We start from the raw sequence: 12,525 nt of genomic DNA on the forward strand, positions 1-12,525 counted from the left end.
GTTTCCTCATCTGTAACATGTAGATAGTAATCGTATCTCCCTCATGGGTTGGTTGAGTGGATATATAAAATATATATATGTATATGAGATATAGAAAATGCATACAAGAAGCATTTAATAAATGTTAATAATTATTATAATAATTATTATTATCATTGTTATTATTCTCTGATGGGCTCAGATTATGGACAGCTAGGCCTTGGGGCTAAGGCTCTGGGGTGGGAAGTTTCCCCGTGGCTGCCCTGTTGGGACTGTGGGACCGTGTGGCTTCTACTTGAACCTCCTGCCTCCCTCCCCTCCCCTGCTGCAGCCCTGGGTTCTGGCAGGGCCTCTCCTGAGACCAGTCTCCAAGATGGTTCTACTCGACTTATTTAGTTGGCAAACTTTCAGCTAGTCCCCTCTGTGCCTGGTGCCTTGCTGAACCCCAGGGACCCCGAGAGAACTTAGGCAGGAGCTTTGCTGCTGGACAATGTAAGGATAAGGGGAGAAGGACCATGAACCCTTCCAGCTGAGGGGGATGTGCCTTCAGTTAGGGGTGCACACGAGCTGGGGGAGCTCAGGGCAGGCACCTGAACTCTGGGAAGGCTTCACAGAGGAGGTGACCCAAAGGTCAGTCCTGAAGGACGTATGGGGACGCTCCAGCTGGACCAGAGAGGGGAAGGCTTGCCAAGCAGAAGGCACAGCATGTTCAAATGCCTGGAAGCTTTCTGCCCCTTTGAATCATAGGGCATTACTTCAGCCTGATGTCCTCCAGGTATCAGGTGAGGAACGATAATGAAAGTAACCCTTTATGTAGGTACTGTTATTACCCCCATATGGGGATGAGGAGGCTGAGGCACAGAAGGGTGAAGCGACTTGCCCAGAGTCACACAGCTAGTGAGTGGGGGGTGTGGGATTGGAACCCAGACAATCTGACTCCGGAATTCATATTCTTAACCTCCCAAGTGGGCCTTTTCAGCAAGGCTACCTTTGGTCTCTGCCCAGAGGGGCTTCTTGAGGTGGGGGCTGAGCCCTCCACACCACCCCGCCCAGGTGCCCACACGTGCAGGTGCCTAGCTGTGCACCCGCTCTTCACCCCACAGCCCACACTACTGCTTTCTGGGCCCCTGAGCTGGGACACTCCTGCCCCATCACTGTTGTCACAGCCATGCCTGGTCGCCCTGATTTAACAGCAAACCCTCAAGAGGGGTGGCCTTCATCAGGGGCCTGGCAGCTCCATCCCAGGGGACCAAGGAGCCTTCCTGAGCCTCCAAGCGACCTGATGCCTCAGTGACGGGGCTTCAGGCATTGGGGTCGTCGACCCCCTGCCATCCCACTCTCTTGGTCAGCCTTTCACCCCGCCAGGCTGGTCCTTGGCAGCCGGGGGACAGAAGAGGGCGTGAGGGGACACCTACTCCTTGCCCTTGCTTGGGGAGCTCCCTTGGTGCTTCTGTGTTTTGCAGTCCGTGGTGGTACCCAGGTGCCGGGGGACAGCAGAGGCGCTTCAGATCACAGTGGGCCACATCCTGGGAGATGCCGGCAGCCCCTACCTCACTGGACTTGTAAGGCTGGGTGGATGGCAGGGCTCCAGGGAGGAAGTGCACTTGAAGGCCTGGAGGCTGGTCTGGTGGGCCTGACAGACCCAGCCTGTCTCCTCTGCAGATCTCCAGCGCCCTGCGGGCCGGGCGTCCCGACTCCTACCTGCAGCGCTTCCTCAGCCTTCAACAGAGCTTCCTGTGCTGCGCCTTCATTATCGCCCTGGGTGGCGGCTGCTTCCTGCTGACTGCACTGCACCTGGAGAGAGACCAGGCCCAGGCCCGGCAGCCAGGCACAGGTACCCCTGCCGCCTTGCACCCATGCCAGGCTCAGGGCTGACCCTATAGGAGCAGGGATCACCACCCACCCGCTGAGCCCCTGGCTAGTTTATTTATTTGTTCATTCATTCATTCATTCACCCATAGTTATTACGTCCCTGCTGTGTGCCAGGCAAGGTTGCAGGTGCTGGGGCGTGAACACCAAGTCCGAGCCCCCATGAAGCGAAACAAACAAGAAACAAACAGAAGAAGTAAAAGATAGAGTATGTTCAAGGTGATAAGTGCTACGGAGAGACGGAGAGACGTAAAGCAGGAGAGTGGGGAGAGAGGAACAGGTGGGGGCAGGGTGCAGGTTTTGAAAAGGGTGGTCAGAGAGGTCCGCACTGCGCGGGGACTGAGTCATGCAGCTATCTGGGGGAAGGTGCTCCTGGCAGGGGGGAAAGCTAGTGCAAAGGCCCTGAGGTAGGAATGGACCTGATGTGTTTGAGGACTGGCAAGGAGGCCAGTGTGGCTGGAGCAGGAGCAAGGGGGCCGGTGGTTGGGACGAGGGTGACAGTAATGGGACCAGAGCATGGGGGCTTTGGGGGCCTTTGTAGGGACTGAGGCCTTACACAGAGTGAGGTGGGAGCCGCTTTCTGGTTTCCAGTGCACAAGCCCCAAGGTGTCTGATTTACATCCTAAAAGCACCACTCTGGTGCTGCTGTGTTGAGAACAGACTGTAGGGGGTTACTGTTGAAGCAGAGAGGCCATAGGAGGCCCTGCAGCCGTCAGGGGAGAGCAGCGGTGCTGGGACCATGGTGGTGGCGTTGAAGGTGGGGAGAACGGGTCGGATCTGGAATTTATTTTGAAAACGGAAGCTAGAGGATTTCGTGACAGACTGTGCCCAGGCCTCGTCCCCAAACACCTTTGCTGCCTCTGGGGCTGGCTGAGCGATTTCTTCCCACAGGGATCCCCGACAGCCAGGACGTGAACAGCAAGGCCGTGGAGAGCGAACGCCTGCTTCCTAGCACAGGTGCCTCCCCAGAGGACCCCTGAGGCCCCTGCCCTGCAGCGAGGAGGTCCCACCCACCCTGCTCGCACCCTTCTGGGCGGCCTCCACTGTATCAGTGCCTCTGCCCACCTTTGACTGCGGCTCCGGGACCCTGGCCAAGCTGCACCTGCCACTTCTTCGCTCCCAGCTAGAGAGCTGGCAGCGCCTGTGGCTGGGCTGGGAATTGAGCTGTCAGCACCCTCGGTGGGAGGCCTGAGCCTGTGCCTGCACCCAGCACGAGGCCACGCCAGCCTGGGGTCCTCAGCCTGGCTGCCAGCGGGCCCGATTAAAGTGTGGCCAGTACAAAGCCCGTGGATATAGGCCTTTAGACAATCTTGTTATTTATAGCCTTAAGGTGTCTCTGCTGGGATTAGAAGCAGGAGACTAGGAGGTGGGCAGTCTGGGCCAAGGATGCAGGGCTGCTCAGTATGGGTCTCTGGGCGTCCCCACCCTGGACCGCCTGCTCTGACCCAGGTTCCCCAGTCTGCAGGGTCAGGAGGGCACAGGGCAGCCCTCTGCGTGCGTTCGCCCTCTGAACTAAAGTGGGGGCTGAATCAGTAGTCTTGAAGAGAGGTTTCTACTCCGGTGCTGGTGTGGGAGTGTGGCTGCAGGAACCAAGGAGGCACTCAGAGGAGTGCCCAGGCCTGCACAGACCCACGCTGGGGGGCTGGCATGGCTGTGCCTGAGGGCCCTGCTCTGCATCCCGGCCTCCTCCCCCATGGGGAGGGCCGGCTTGCTGGGACTCATATTTGCCCCTGGGTTTGGAGCAGCTGGGCGCAGTGGGCCCCGCAGGAGATCAACAGCTTCCAGGCGGGCAGCAGTGGGGAGGCATGTTCTTTCCGCCATGAGCCTAAGCAGGTCTCCCCTGCCCTGGTGCCCAGCCAGGCAATCACCGTTCACTTGCTGATCGCCGCCTTCGGTGTGCCAGGCTGGGCCTGCCTCCCGGCAGCTGTGGGCAGAGCAGTGACCCAGACTCACACTCACCCCCGACCCTTGCTTGCTCCACCCCTGCCCCCTGTGGTGTCCCCCCTGCCCCTTATGCTGGGTGGGACAGGCTCCAGGAGCTGGAAGCTCCCATTCAGTCCGCACCTGCCACCCTCACCCCCAAGTCTCAGCCCCCGCTCAGGAGCAGCCGTCACCAGGGTGACCTCCCCCTCCACCCACGATCTGATGCTTGGCGCCCCTGAAACGGCTGGCCCCGAGGTTAGGAGAGAAAGGATTCATGAGGATGCATGGTAAGGGTTCTGCACCCAGTTACAGTGTGGGTGCGGGGGAGGGGCGCCGTCCCCACACCACCAGGCGATTCTCGGACCCCCGCTGGGGGTCCTACAATTCAACTCGACTCTGAGACTATCTACCCAGAGATAGCATCAGATTCCGCAGGGTAAGGGTGCAGCCCTACAAGACTGTCCCTGCCACCCCTGTGCCACGCCTCAGATGCCAATCACAAGTCTAGGCTGTGACCAGTTGTAAATCCAAGGTTCTCACAACCCCTTCCTTGGGTTCCATTAATGTGTTAGAGAGCTTAGGAAACCCATTTACTCACTATATTGCCAGTTTATTATAAAGTATAGCTCAGAAATAGCCAGATGGAAGAGATGCATAGGACAGGGGATGGGGAAAGGGCGTGGAGCTTCCATGCTGTCTCCAGGCACCACTCTCCCCAGATGTCCACGTGTTCACCAACCCAGAAGCTCTCCGGACCCAGTCCTTTTAGATTTTACGGAGGCTTCATTACTTAGGCATGATTGATTAAATCATCGTCACTGGCGTTTGATCTCAATCTCCAGCCTCTCTCACCTCCCTGGAGGTAGTTGGCGGGGGTGGTGGAACTGAAAGTTCCAACCTGATCACAAGGCTGGTTCTCTGGCAAGCAGCCTATCCTTAGGTGAGTTCCAAAAGTCACTTCCTTAACAAAGGAAAGACACTTTCAGGGCTCTCATCACCTAGGAAACTCCAAGGGTTTTAGGAGCTCTGTGCCAGAAACAGGATGAAGACCAAATATATATTTCTTATTAGAAATCACAGTATCATACTTGGTTTCCTCTGAGAAGGAGGCAGTCAGTCTGTGCGGGATTCACTGGCTGTGTGACCCGGGCCACTTCCTGTCCTCTCTGAGCTGCAGGCTCCCCAGCTATATTTAAGAGGTGTGTTGCATGTGATTTTTCTAACCTAGACCTCGTGTGATTTCTCACGGGCTGGGTCTAGGTCCACAGAAGCCCAGCTCCAGGATCTTCTTCCCTACAATCCTGGGGAGGACCCCTGTGAGATTCAGCTCCCAGGAGATGGGCAAGGGCTTCCCAAGAGTCATCAGCTACCCCCACCTCTCCCACCTCAGAGTCCTCAGGCTGGGGCGAAAGATCAGAAACCTCATTTATGCCAGTTCCAGAAACATGCGTTGGTACCAGTGGGTGCCCATCTTGGTGCTGGGCAGTGACTCCAACCCTGCCCTTGGACCTCACAGCCCCAGAAGGAACAGGGAAACACTTGGCTGGGCCAAGTGAGGCACATCTATGGGCAGAAGAAGGGGTTACATCCCTCAGAAGCTTTGAGGAGTCGGCCTGGGAGTTGGTAAATAGCCAGAGAAGGTGTGGGGAAGGGAATCCCTGGTGGATAGAACAGGCAAAGATACAGGGGGTGAGGCAGAAGATATGTGATGAATCACGGAGAGGTGTGGTGTGGTCAGAAAGGAGGGGGTATGTGTGTTTTGGGGGAGAGAGAGAGGAAGCAGGAGAGACTGGCTGGGACCAGAGGGCTCAGATGCCAGCTGAGGAGCTGGGGCTTGAATCCTATCATCAGGGTAGTTCTTTCTGACTCAAGTGCTTTCTGGGGTTTGGGTTGCCAGGCAGGGCAGGGTGGTGCTTTCTGGGACTGAGCTAGACAAAATGCCTCACCAGGAGTTTATACTATGTTATCATCCAAAGTGTTTTGAGGCGGGGCAGGAGCAGGGGGGGCGCTGGTAGACTCTGGGAGGAAGAGACCAGTATCTGTTCTGCAAGCAACCCAACCCCAGCTGTACTCAGCTCCCACCCCTTGCCTCTCTGGGGCTGGTCACTCAGACCTCACTGTGCTGAGGTCACAGGTACAGGTCTCTGAGAGCCCAGCCACTCAGGCTAGGCAGGAGGAGTGGTCAATAGAACACACCTTTCTGGCCAACAGGGCACTTGCTGGGTGTTCCCAGTCTCTGATACTCTGGACTCACTTGTTGGGAATGTTGATGAGGGAACACACTGCTGAGCAGGACGAGGCCCTCAGACCTGATCTGCTCACATCATGTGTTAATTGCTCTTCCTGGACACACGCTGCATTCCAGCTCCCAGGTGCCATCCAGGTACGCAGGTGTGCTTGGTCAGTGTGCGTGTGCCTGTGTGTGCTCATTTCTGTGTTGGTGTGTGAGCATGTGAGGAGGTGTTTATAGGGTCTGGATGAGAAAACTCTTCTTCCCCCCTGACCTCAGGCTTGGAGGGTTAAACACGTGCCTTGAGATGGTCACCCCAATCCTGGCTTGTCCCCCTGCAACACCAGACATCAGTCTGTTTCATTCCCTGAAGAGTCTATCTTTCCTCCATGCCTGGGTGGGCCTGTGAGCTTTCTGGTTTAATGCAGCTGCAGGAGGCAACCAGAGGTTGCTGGAGCCAAGCCTTATCTGACACAGGGAGGTATGGGACTGCACGTGCTCCTTCTGTGTGACCACATCAGTTAAGGTTGTAGGGTGGCGTGCAACAGAAACTGACTGATATCTTAAGCAAAAAAGGGATTTGTTGAAGACCTCAGGAGCTCACAGAATCTATGGGAAGATTGGAGATTCAGGAGCCAGGGCTCCTGGGCCATCTTATTGGGACATTTTCTCCCTATTCTTTTTCCACCCTGCTCAAGATTTAAAGCCCTGGATGAGAGAGTCCAGTTGGAGCCTATGCCCATGCCTTGATTTATAGCTCAGGAAACCAGGGTGCACTTAGGAAGGGAAATGGACATTGAGCATCAAAATAAAACATCAATGAAAGAAAAAAAGACCGAAAAAAAAAAAAAAAACCCACAAAAACCAACGACTGTGTCCATTACAGTGATCCTGGGCAGGCCACTGGCCTTCTCTCAGATGCAGCCTCTCATGGGACAGGGAAGAGGCTGGACTCAGTGTCCTTCAAGGGATTCTTCACTTCTGATAGCCTGAGTCCATGATCAAAGGAGATTGGAGCATCTATAATTCAGAAAGTGTTAAGAATGTTCAAAAGACAGAACAGGAACTTCTGTGTTAGTGGGGACTCAGAGCCATCTGTTCTGAGCAGGAGAGAGAGGCAGAGACGAAGCGTTCTGAGCAAAACTCGTGAGGCAGGCCCAGGCTGGGGGATGGAGGGGCTCCAAGAAGTCCCCAGCTTGGCAACAGCAGGAGCAGAGAGGAGGTGTCCTCTCCCTACCCGTGGGTGGTGACCTGTGGAGAACGTATTCAAAGGGTGGAGGGAAATGGCACAGGGAAGCTAATGGAGGGTGGAGTCAATCCGGGAGAAAATGCCTTTACCAGAAGGGCCCGGAGAGGAATCTGGCTGGTTTCTGAGTCACGCAGAGCAACAGATACATGAGGCAAATCAGCACACACTTACTGAGCACCTGCTAAATGTCATTTACTCATTCAATCACAAACATTCTCTGAGCATCTCCTCTGTCCTGGACAGCGGAAGTGAATCAGACAGTGTATGGGCCCTTAAGGCTCACGATCTGTTGTTGGGCTGGTGGAGGGGAGTGGTGGACTCATGTACAAACATAATCAGCGCAGTGAGTTTGGTGTGATGGAGGAGGGATACACAGGTTACTCAAGTAACCTAGGGGAGGAAATGACAATTTAAACAAGCAGGTCAGGGAGGGCTTCCTGGAGGAAGTCATGGCTGTGCTGGATTTCTGAAGGACTAATGGGAGGAGTGACCTAGGTAGACAGCATAGGCGGAGCAGGGCTAAAAAGCCAGGGGAGGGGGTTGCCCAGGTGACGCTCTCCGTGGTCCTGAACGATCGTTGTGTTAGTAGGACAAGGGCTTTTGTGTTGAGGGGAGAGCGGGGACTAGAGACAACTGCCCCCAATTCCTGCCACTCCTCTGGGCTCCAGGAAGTATCATAACTATGAGCGAGTTCAGGGAGATCAATTTTCAGTGTAGACGAGTGTAATTTTGAGAGATGGGCAGTAGGATCTGAGGCTGGAGATTGGCATGGGTCATGAAGGGTTATCGGAGATCATGTTAAGGAACTTAGATATTTTTTAAAAATTTATTTTATTGAAGTATAGTTGACTTCCAATGTCATGTTAATTTCTGCTGTACAGCAGAGTGTTTCAGTTATACATATATATATTCTTTTTCATTTTCTTTTCCGTTATGGTTTATTACAGGATATTGAATCTAGTTCCCTGTGCCATACAGTAGGACCTTGTTGTTTATCCAATCTATATATAATAGTTTGCATCTGCTAATCCCAAACTCCCAATCCATCCCTCCCTCACCCCCCCCCTCCCCCTTGGCAACCACAAGTCTGTTCTCTATGTCTGTGAGTCTGTTTCTGTTTCGTAGTTAGGAACTTAAGATATTTTTAATCCTGTAGGCAGTGGAGAGCCATGGAGAAGTTTTGTGCAAGGTAGTGGTAGGGTTCTATGTGTGATTTAGAAAATTACTGGCAAGAAATATGAAGAAAAGGCCAGAGGGGGGACTTCCCTGGCAGTCCAGTGGTTAAGACTCCGCGCTTCCACTGCAGGGGCTGTGGGTTCGATCCCTGGTCGGGGAACTAAGATTTCACATGTGGCTGAAATAAAAGAAAAGAAAAAGACCGGAGGGGAATGTTGGAACAGGTGGTGTTGATCTTTAAAAGGGTCCAAGTGAGACATGGAGAGGTTTGAGCTAAGTCCATGAGCAACTGGGACACTGGGAGATATTAAAGAGAAAAAACGGACAGGCCCTAGAGGTGGGAGTTGAGGGAGAAGAAGGAGTCCCAAGTGGCTCCCAGGTTTCCAGCTCAGTGACAATGTGGATGCTGCTGCTATTTGTCAAGAGATAAATGATACTGGGTGGGAGCAGGTTTAGGGGAAAGATGATGAGTTCAGTCTTGGATGTGCTGAGTTTAAGGTGCTGGGGGATATCTAGGGGGGAGTGTGCAGGAAACTGCATATGGACCTAGTGCTTGGAGATGAGGCCACATCTAGAGATGGAGGTTGGGGTGTCCTAGGGAGGCGGATAATTGTTGAAAGCCCAAGCATGGGTGAGAGGCTGCCAAGGGAGAGTGTGCCGTGTGAGCAGGGAGGAGACTGAGGCTGAGCCCTGGAGACACTCCTGTGTAGGGAGGTGGGCAGAGGGGAGGTGGACTGAGCTCCCAGGTAGCAGCCGTGGGGGAGCCAGTGTTTCTCAGAGTGTGTTCTGCAAAGCTGTAGTCATCTTACGAGATGTTCTGTGGTCTAGTACACATGGGGACATGGCAGCCTATACTTCCCCATGGGAGACTCCCAGTGCACACTCTCAGATTAAAGACTCTGAAAAGTTCCTCAGTTAGGAAACCTAATTCTCTGTGTTTATCCCACCATTTCCCAAATATACTTGCCCTTGGGACACTGGCCACTAATGAAATGTGCCCCATTTGTTTTGAAATTATGGTCTAGACCTAATGAATGAATATCAGAAGGCCCTTTGGCCATCATTGAGTTCAGCCTCCCATTACGCTGATGAGGAAGCTCTGTCCTGGAGAAGCTAAGAGCGTCGCTATGGGGCGGTAGAGGAAACACTGGATTAGGGGGTAGACACACCTGGGTTTAGTGCAAGCCTCATCATTTACTAGTGACCTTAGGTAGATTACTTCTCTTCCCTGGGTCTCTTCATCTGTGAGATGAAGATAAGAACCCTACAAGTTCTATAGCTGATGGTCCCAGAGGCTCTCAGTAGGCCACAGTGACTTGCCCAGGGCCATACAGCCCCAAAGGGCTTATTGACCTCCCCATCACCGTGCCTTTGGTGGCCCCTTATCCCACCTAAGGACCCACTCTAGAGAGTGCCTTTGAGTTAAAATCCCAGAAAAACCCACAGACTGGGAATGGCTGGCTTGCTTGGTGGCAGCTTAGAGGGCCCCCAAATTTGAAAGGCTCAAAACTCTGCCAATTTTCCCCTGCTCCGGAGCCTACTCAGTGGTGGAAAGGCAGTGCCATGGAAAGGGAATGCTCCCCTTTCTGGCTAAGGCCTAAAACTGCTCCCTGGGCAGGGCTGTGGCTGAAAGGATGAGGAATTTTGGGGAGTGGGAAGGGGACCATGGTGTTGGGCTTAGAGCCACGGTTCTGCCTTCTTCACTGCTGGACGGTCCCCTAGCTGGCCACATCCCCCTGCTGGGCACTGTCCTGTAGCTGGCACCGTCACACAGTTATGAAAGTCAGTGCCAGGGCTCAGTCCGAACCCCATGGAGCTCCTAGGTCTGTCCTTCCCTGTTTAATCACCTGCCATCCTGGGCCACCCCGTGGAACTTCCCTCATCCAGCTTTGCAGGCCTGCACTCAGCAAGCTGGAAAGAGGCAGCAAGGCAACTTTCAGAATGAAATCTGTTTTCCTAACCCTCCCGTCACAGTCATTCATACCCAACACGACGAAGCATATTTTTAGTCACTTTGCAGAATTTAAAATACACCTCGAAGGCGCCAAGAAACACCAGCTTGGGGATTAACTCTGCTCACAAGAGACAGTGGGGCGGGAGTGGGGAGGGGTGCCTTGTGCTGTGTCACCCGTTGGCTATGCCATGACTCACTGTGGCCGACACCTTCACGAGATGCACCTGCCCGTGGATGTGGGATCTGGAGCAGCCTGCAGTGGGAACTGAGCTCCCAGCCCAGGCCAAAGGTATTGCACCAACCTGGGTCAGCACCAGCCCTGCTGCCAACTGGCTGCATGTCCATGGTAGGGTCATTTATGGGCCCTGGAACCTGTGTGTGAATAATTCTGGTTTCCCAGGCTCTGTCTAGTTCTGACATTATGTCCTCAGCACTCTGTACAGGATTTTCATTTCAAAGCTGCAAACAAATGAATGGGGGAGGGAGCTTACCAAAACCACAGCCCCTCTGAGATGGGTGAGAGTGGAGATTGTGGCCCTGAATACAGAAACTACCTGACCACTCTGCACAGGAGACAGGGCTCCCCGCTCCCCCAAGGGAGGACCTGGGGGACTTCCAGACCCTTTAAATCCTATCCTCCTATCTACCCCCAGAGGGAGAAACTGAGACCCAGAGAAAGTTAGGGGTCTTGTCTAGGGTCATGCCACACACCAGGGCAGAACTGGGCTAGGACCCAGCCTCCTGTCTCCCATTCAGGGCTTTGTCGTGCGCTGCTGAAGTGTGATGCTTGCGGTTGCCCGTTGCCGTGCCCTCAGGAGACAAGGCCCCCTTTCAATGCCCTGTTTCGGGGGTGGGGGAGGGGGCCGGTTGGAGCCCTGGCTCTCTCTGCCAGGGGCTGCCTTTCTGAGGGGCAGGGGTAGGGTCTCGGTGTGCACACAGGAATGGGCCCAGCAGGAGGCAGGGGGCTGGATCTGAGCTTCCCTGGAGAGGTGGGCGACATAGCCTTCTGTGACTGGTGGAGGCCTGGGTCCTGGGCCAACCCCCCACCCGTCACGCTTCTTGGTTCTTACGCAGCCCTCCCTGAACTGATTAAATCATGGCGGGTGAGTAGCTGCTGGAGCGGCCACGGGCCCTCCTACCCGCGCCCCTGACTTAACCGTCTGAGACCCTCTCTCCAGGATGTCCGTATGCCCTGAGCTCTAGCCCTCAGCTCTCTCCCCGAGTCTCCGCCGCGGTAGGGAGCGGGGGGGAGGGAGGGCACTGAGTGGGTGCTGGGAAGTCCTGCTTCCCGGACGCTACTCTTAGCTCCGTAGCTCCCCACAAACCCCCTCCGGGTCCTCGTCAGCCTCGGCGGCCGCGCGGCTCCAGAGTGATTGCGCCCCCGTCGGGCGGGAGGGGCTCTGCGGCCCGGCCCTCCCCCTCCGCCCCCCCGGGGGCAGCACGTGCGGGGCGGGGCTGTGGCCCGAGCCCGGGGCTGATTGGGCGCGGGCCTGGTAGGCGGGGCCGGGCCGCAGCTGTCAGAGCAGCAGCGGCGGCGACCGCGGCGCACCGGGCTGAAACGGTGGCAGCGCCGCAGCCGGGGTCGGAGCGCAGGAGCCGACGGGGCCCGGCCGGGATGGTGCAGCGGCAGCTCCTCGGCGCACACACGCACTGAGTGGGCCCAAGCTGGGCCCCGCGCCCCCCGCGCCCCCCGCCGCCCCGATCCCGGCCGGCATGATGTGCCTGGAATGCGCCTCGGCGGCGGCGGGCGGCGCGGAGGAGGAGGAGGCGGACGCGGAGCGGCGGCGCCGGCGCCGGGGGGCGCAGCGAGGGGCCGGCGGTGGCGGTTGCTGCGGGGCGCGGGCAGCGGGCGCCGCTGGAGTGGCGACCGCCGACGATGAGGTGCAGACGCTGTCGGGCAGCGTGAGACGGGCCCCTTCCGCACCCCCCAGCACCCCCAGCACCCCCAGCTGCGCAGCCGCTGCCAAGGGCCTCGGCGCTCAGCAGCCCAAACCAGCCAGCTTGGGCCGCGGGCGGGGGGCAGCCGCTGCCATCCTCAGCTTGGGCAACGTGCTCAACTACCTGGACAGGTACACCGTAGCAGGTGAGCGAGTGCCCCACCCAGCCCAAGAACCAGGACCCTCTGCCTCGAGGTACCTCGGGGAG

General features: G+C 56.1%; 2 protein-coding genes across 2 annotated transcripts in view; both read left to right on the forward strand.

The window, feature by feature from the left end:
• SPNS3 (SPNS lysolipid transporter 3, sphingosine-1-phosphate (putative)) overlaps positions 1-3,075 on the forward strand; it is a 44,847-nt gene extending 41,772 nt beyond the window's left edge. Inside the window, exons 10-12 of the mRNA XM_068530500.1 lie at positions 1,443-1,541; positions 1,642-1,813; positions 2,740-3,075. Coding sequence (XP_068386601.1) covers positions 1,443-1,541; positions 1,642-1,813; positions 2,740-2,828 — 360 coding nt within the window. The 3' untranslated portion in view covers positions 2,829-3,075. The remainder of the gene's footprint in view (positions 1-1,442; positions 1,542-1,641; positions 1,814-2,739) is intronic.
• A 9,003-nt stretch (positions 3,076-12,078) lies between these two features.
• SPNS2 (SPNS lysolipid transporter 2, sphingosine-1-phosphate) overlaps positions 12,079-12,525 on the forward strand; it is a 34,127-nt gene continuing 33,680 nt past the window's right edge. Inside the window, exon 1 of the mRNA XM_068530254.1 lies at positions 12,079-12,463. Within this exon, the coding sequence (XP_068386355.1) occupies positions 12,094-12,463 (370 nt within the window). The 5' untranslated portion in view covers positions 12,079-12,093. The remainder of the gene's footprint in view (positions 12,464-12,525) is intronic.

Source organism: Eschrichtius robustus, chromosome 20 (assembly GCF_028021215.1).
Source record: "Eschrichtius robustus isolate mEscRob2 chromosome 20, mEscRob2.pri, whole genome shotgun sequence".
NCBI classification, from domain to species: Eukaryota; Metazoa; Chordata; class Mammalia; order Artiodactyla; family Eschrichtiidae; genus Eschrichtius; species Eschrichtius robustus.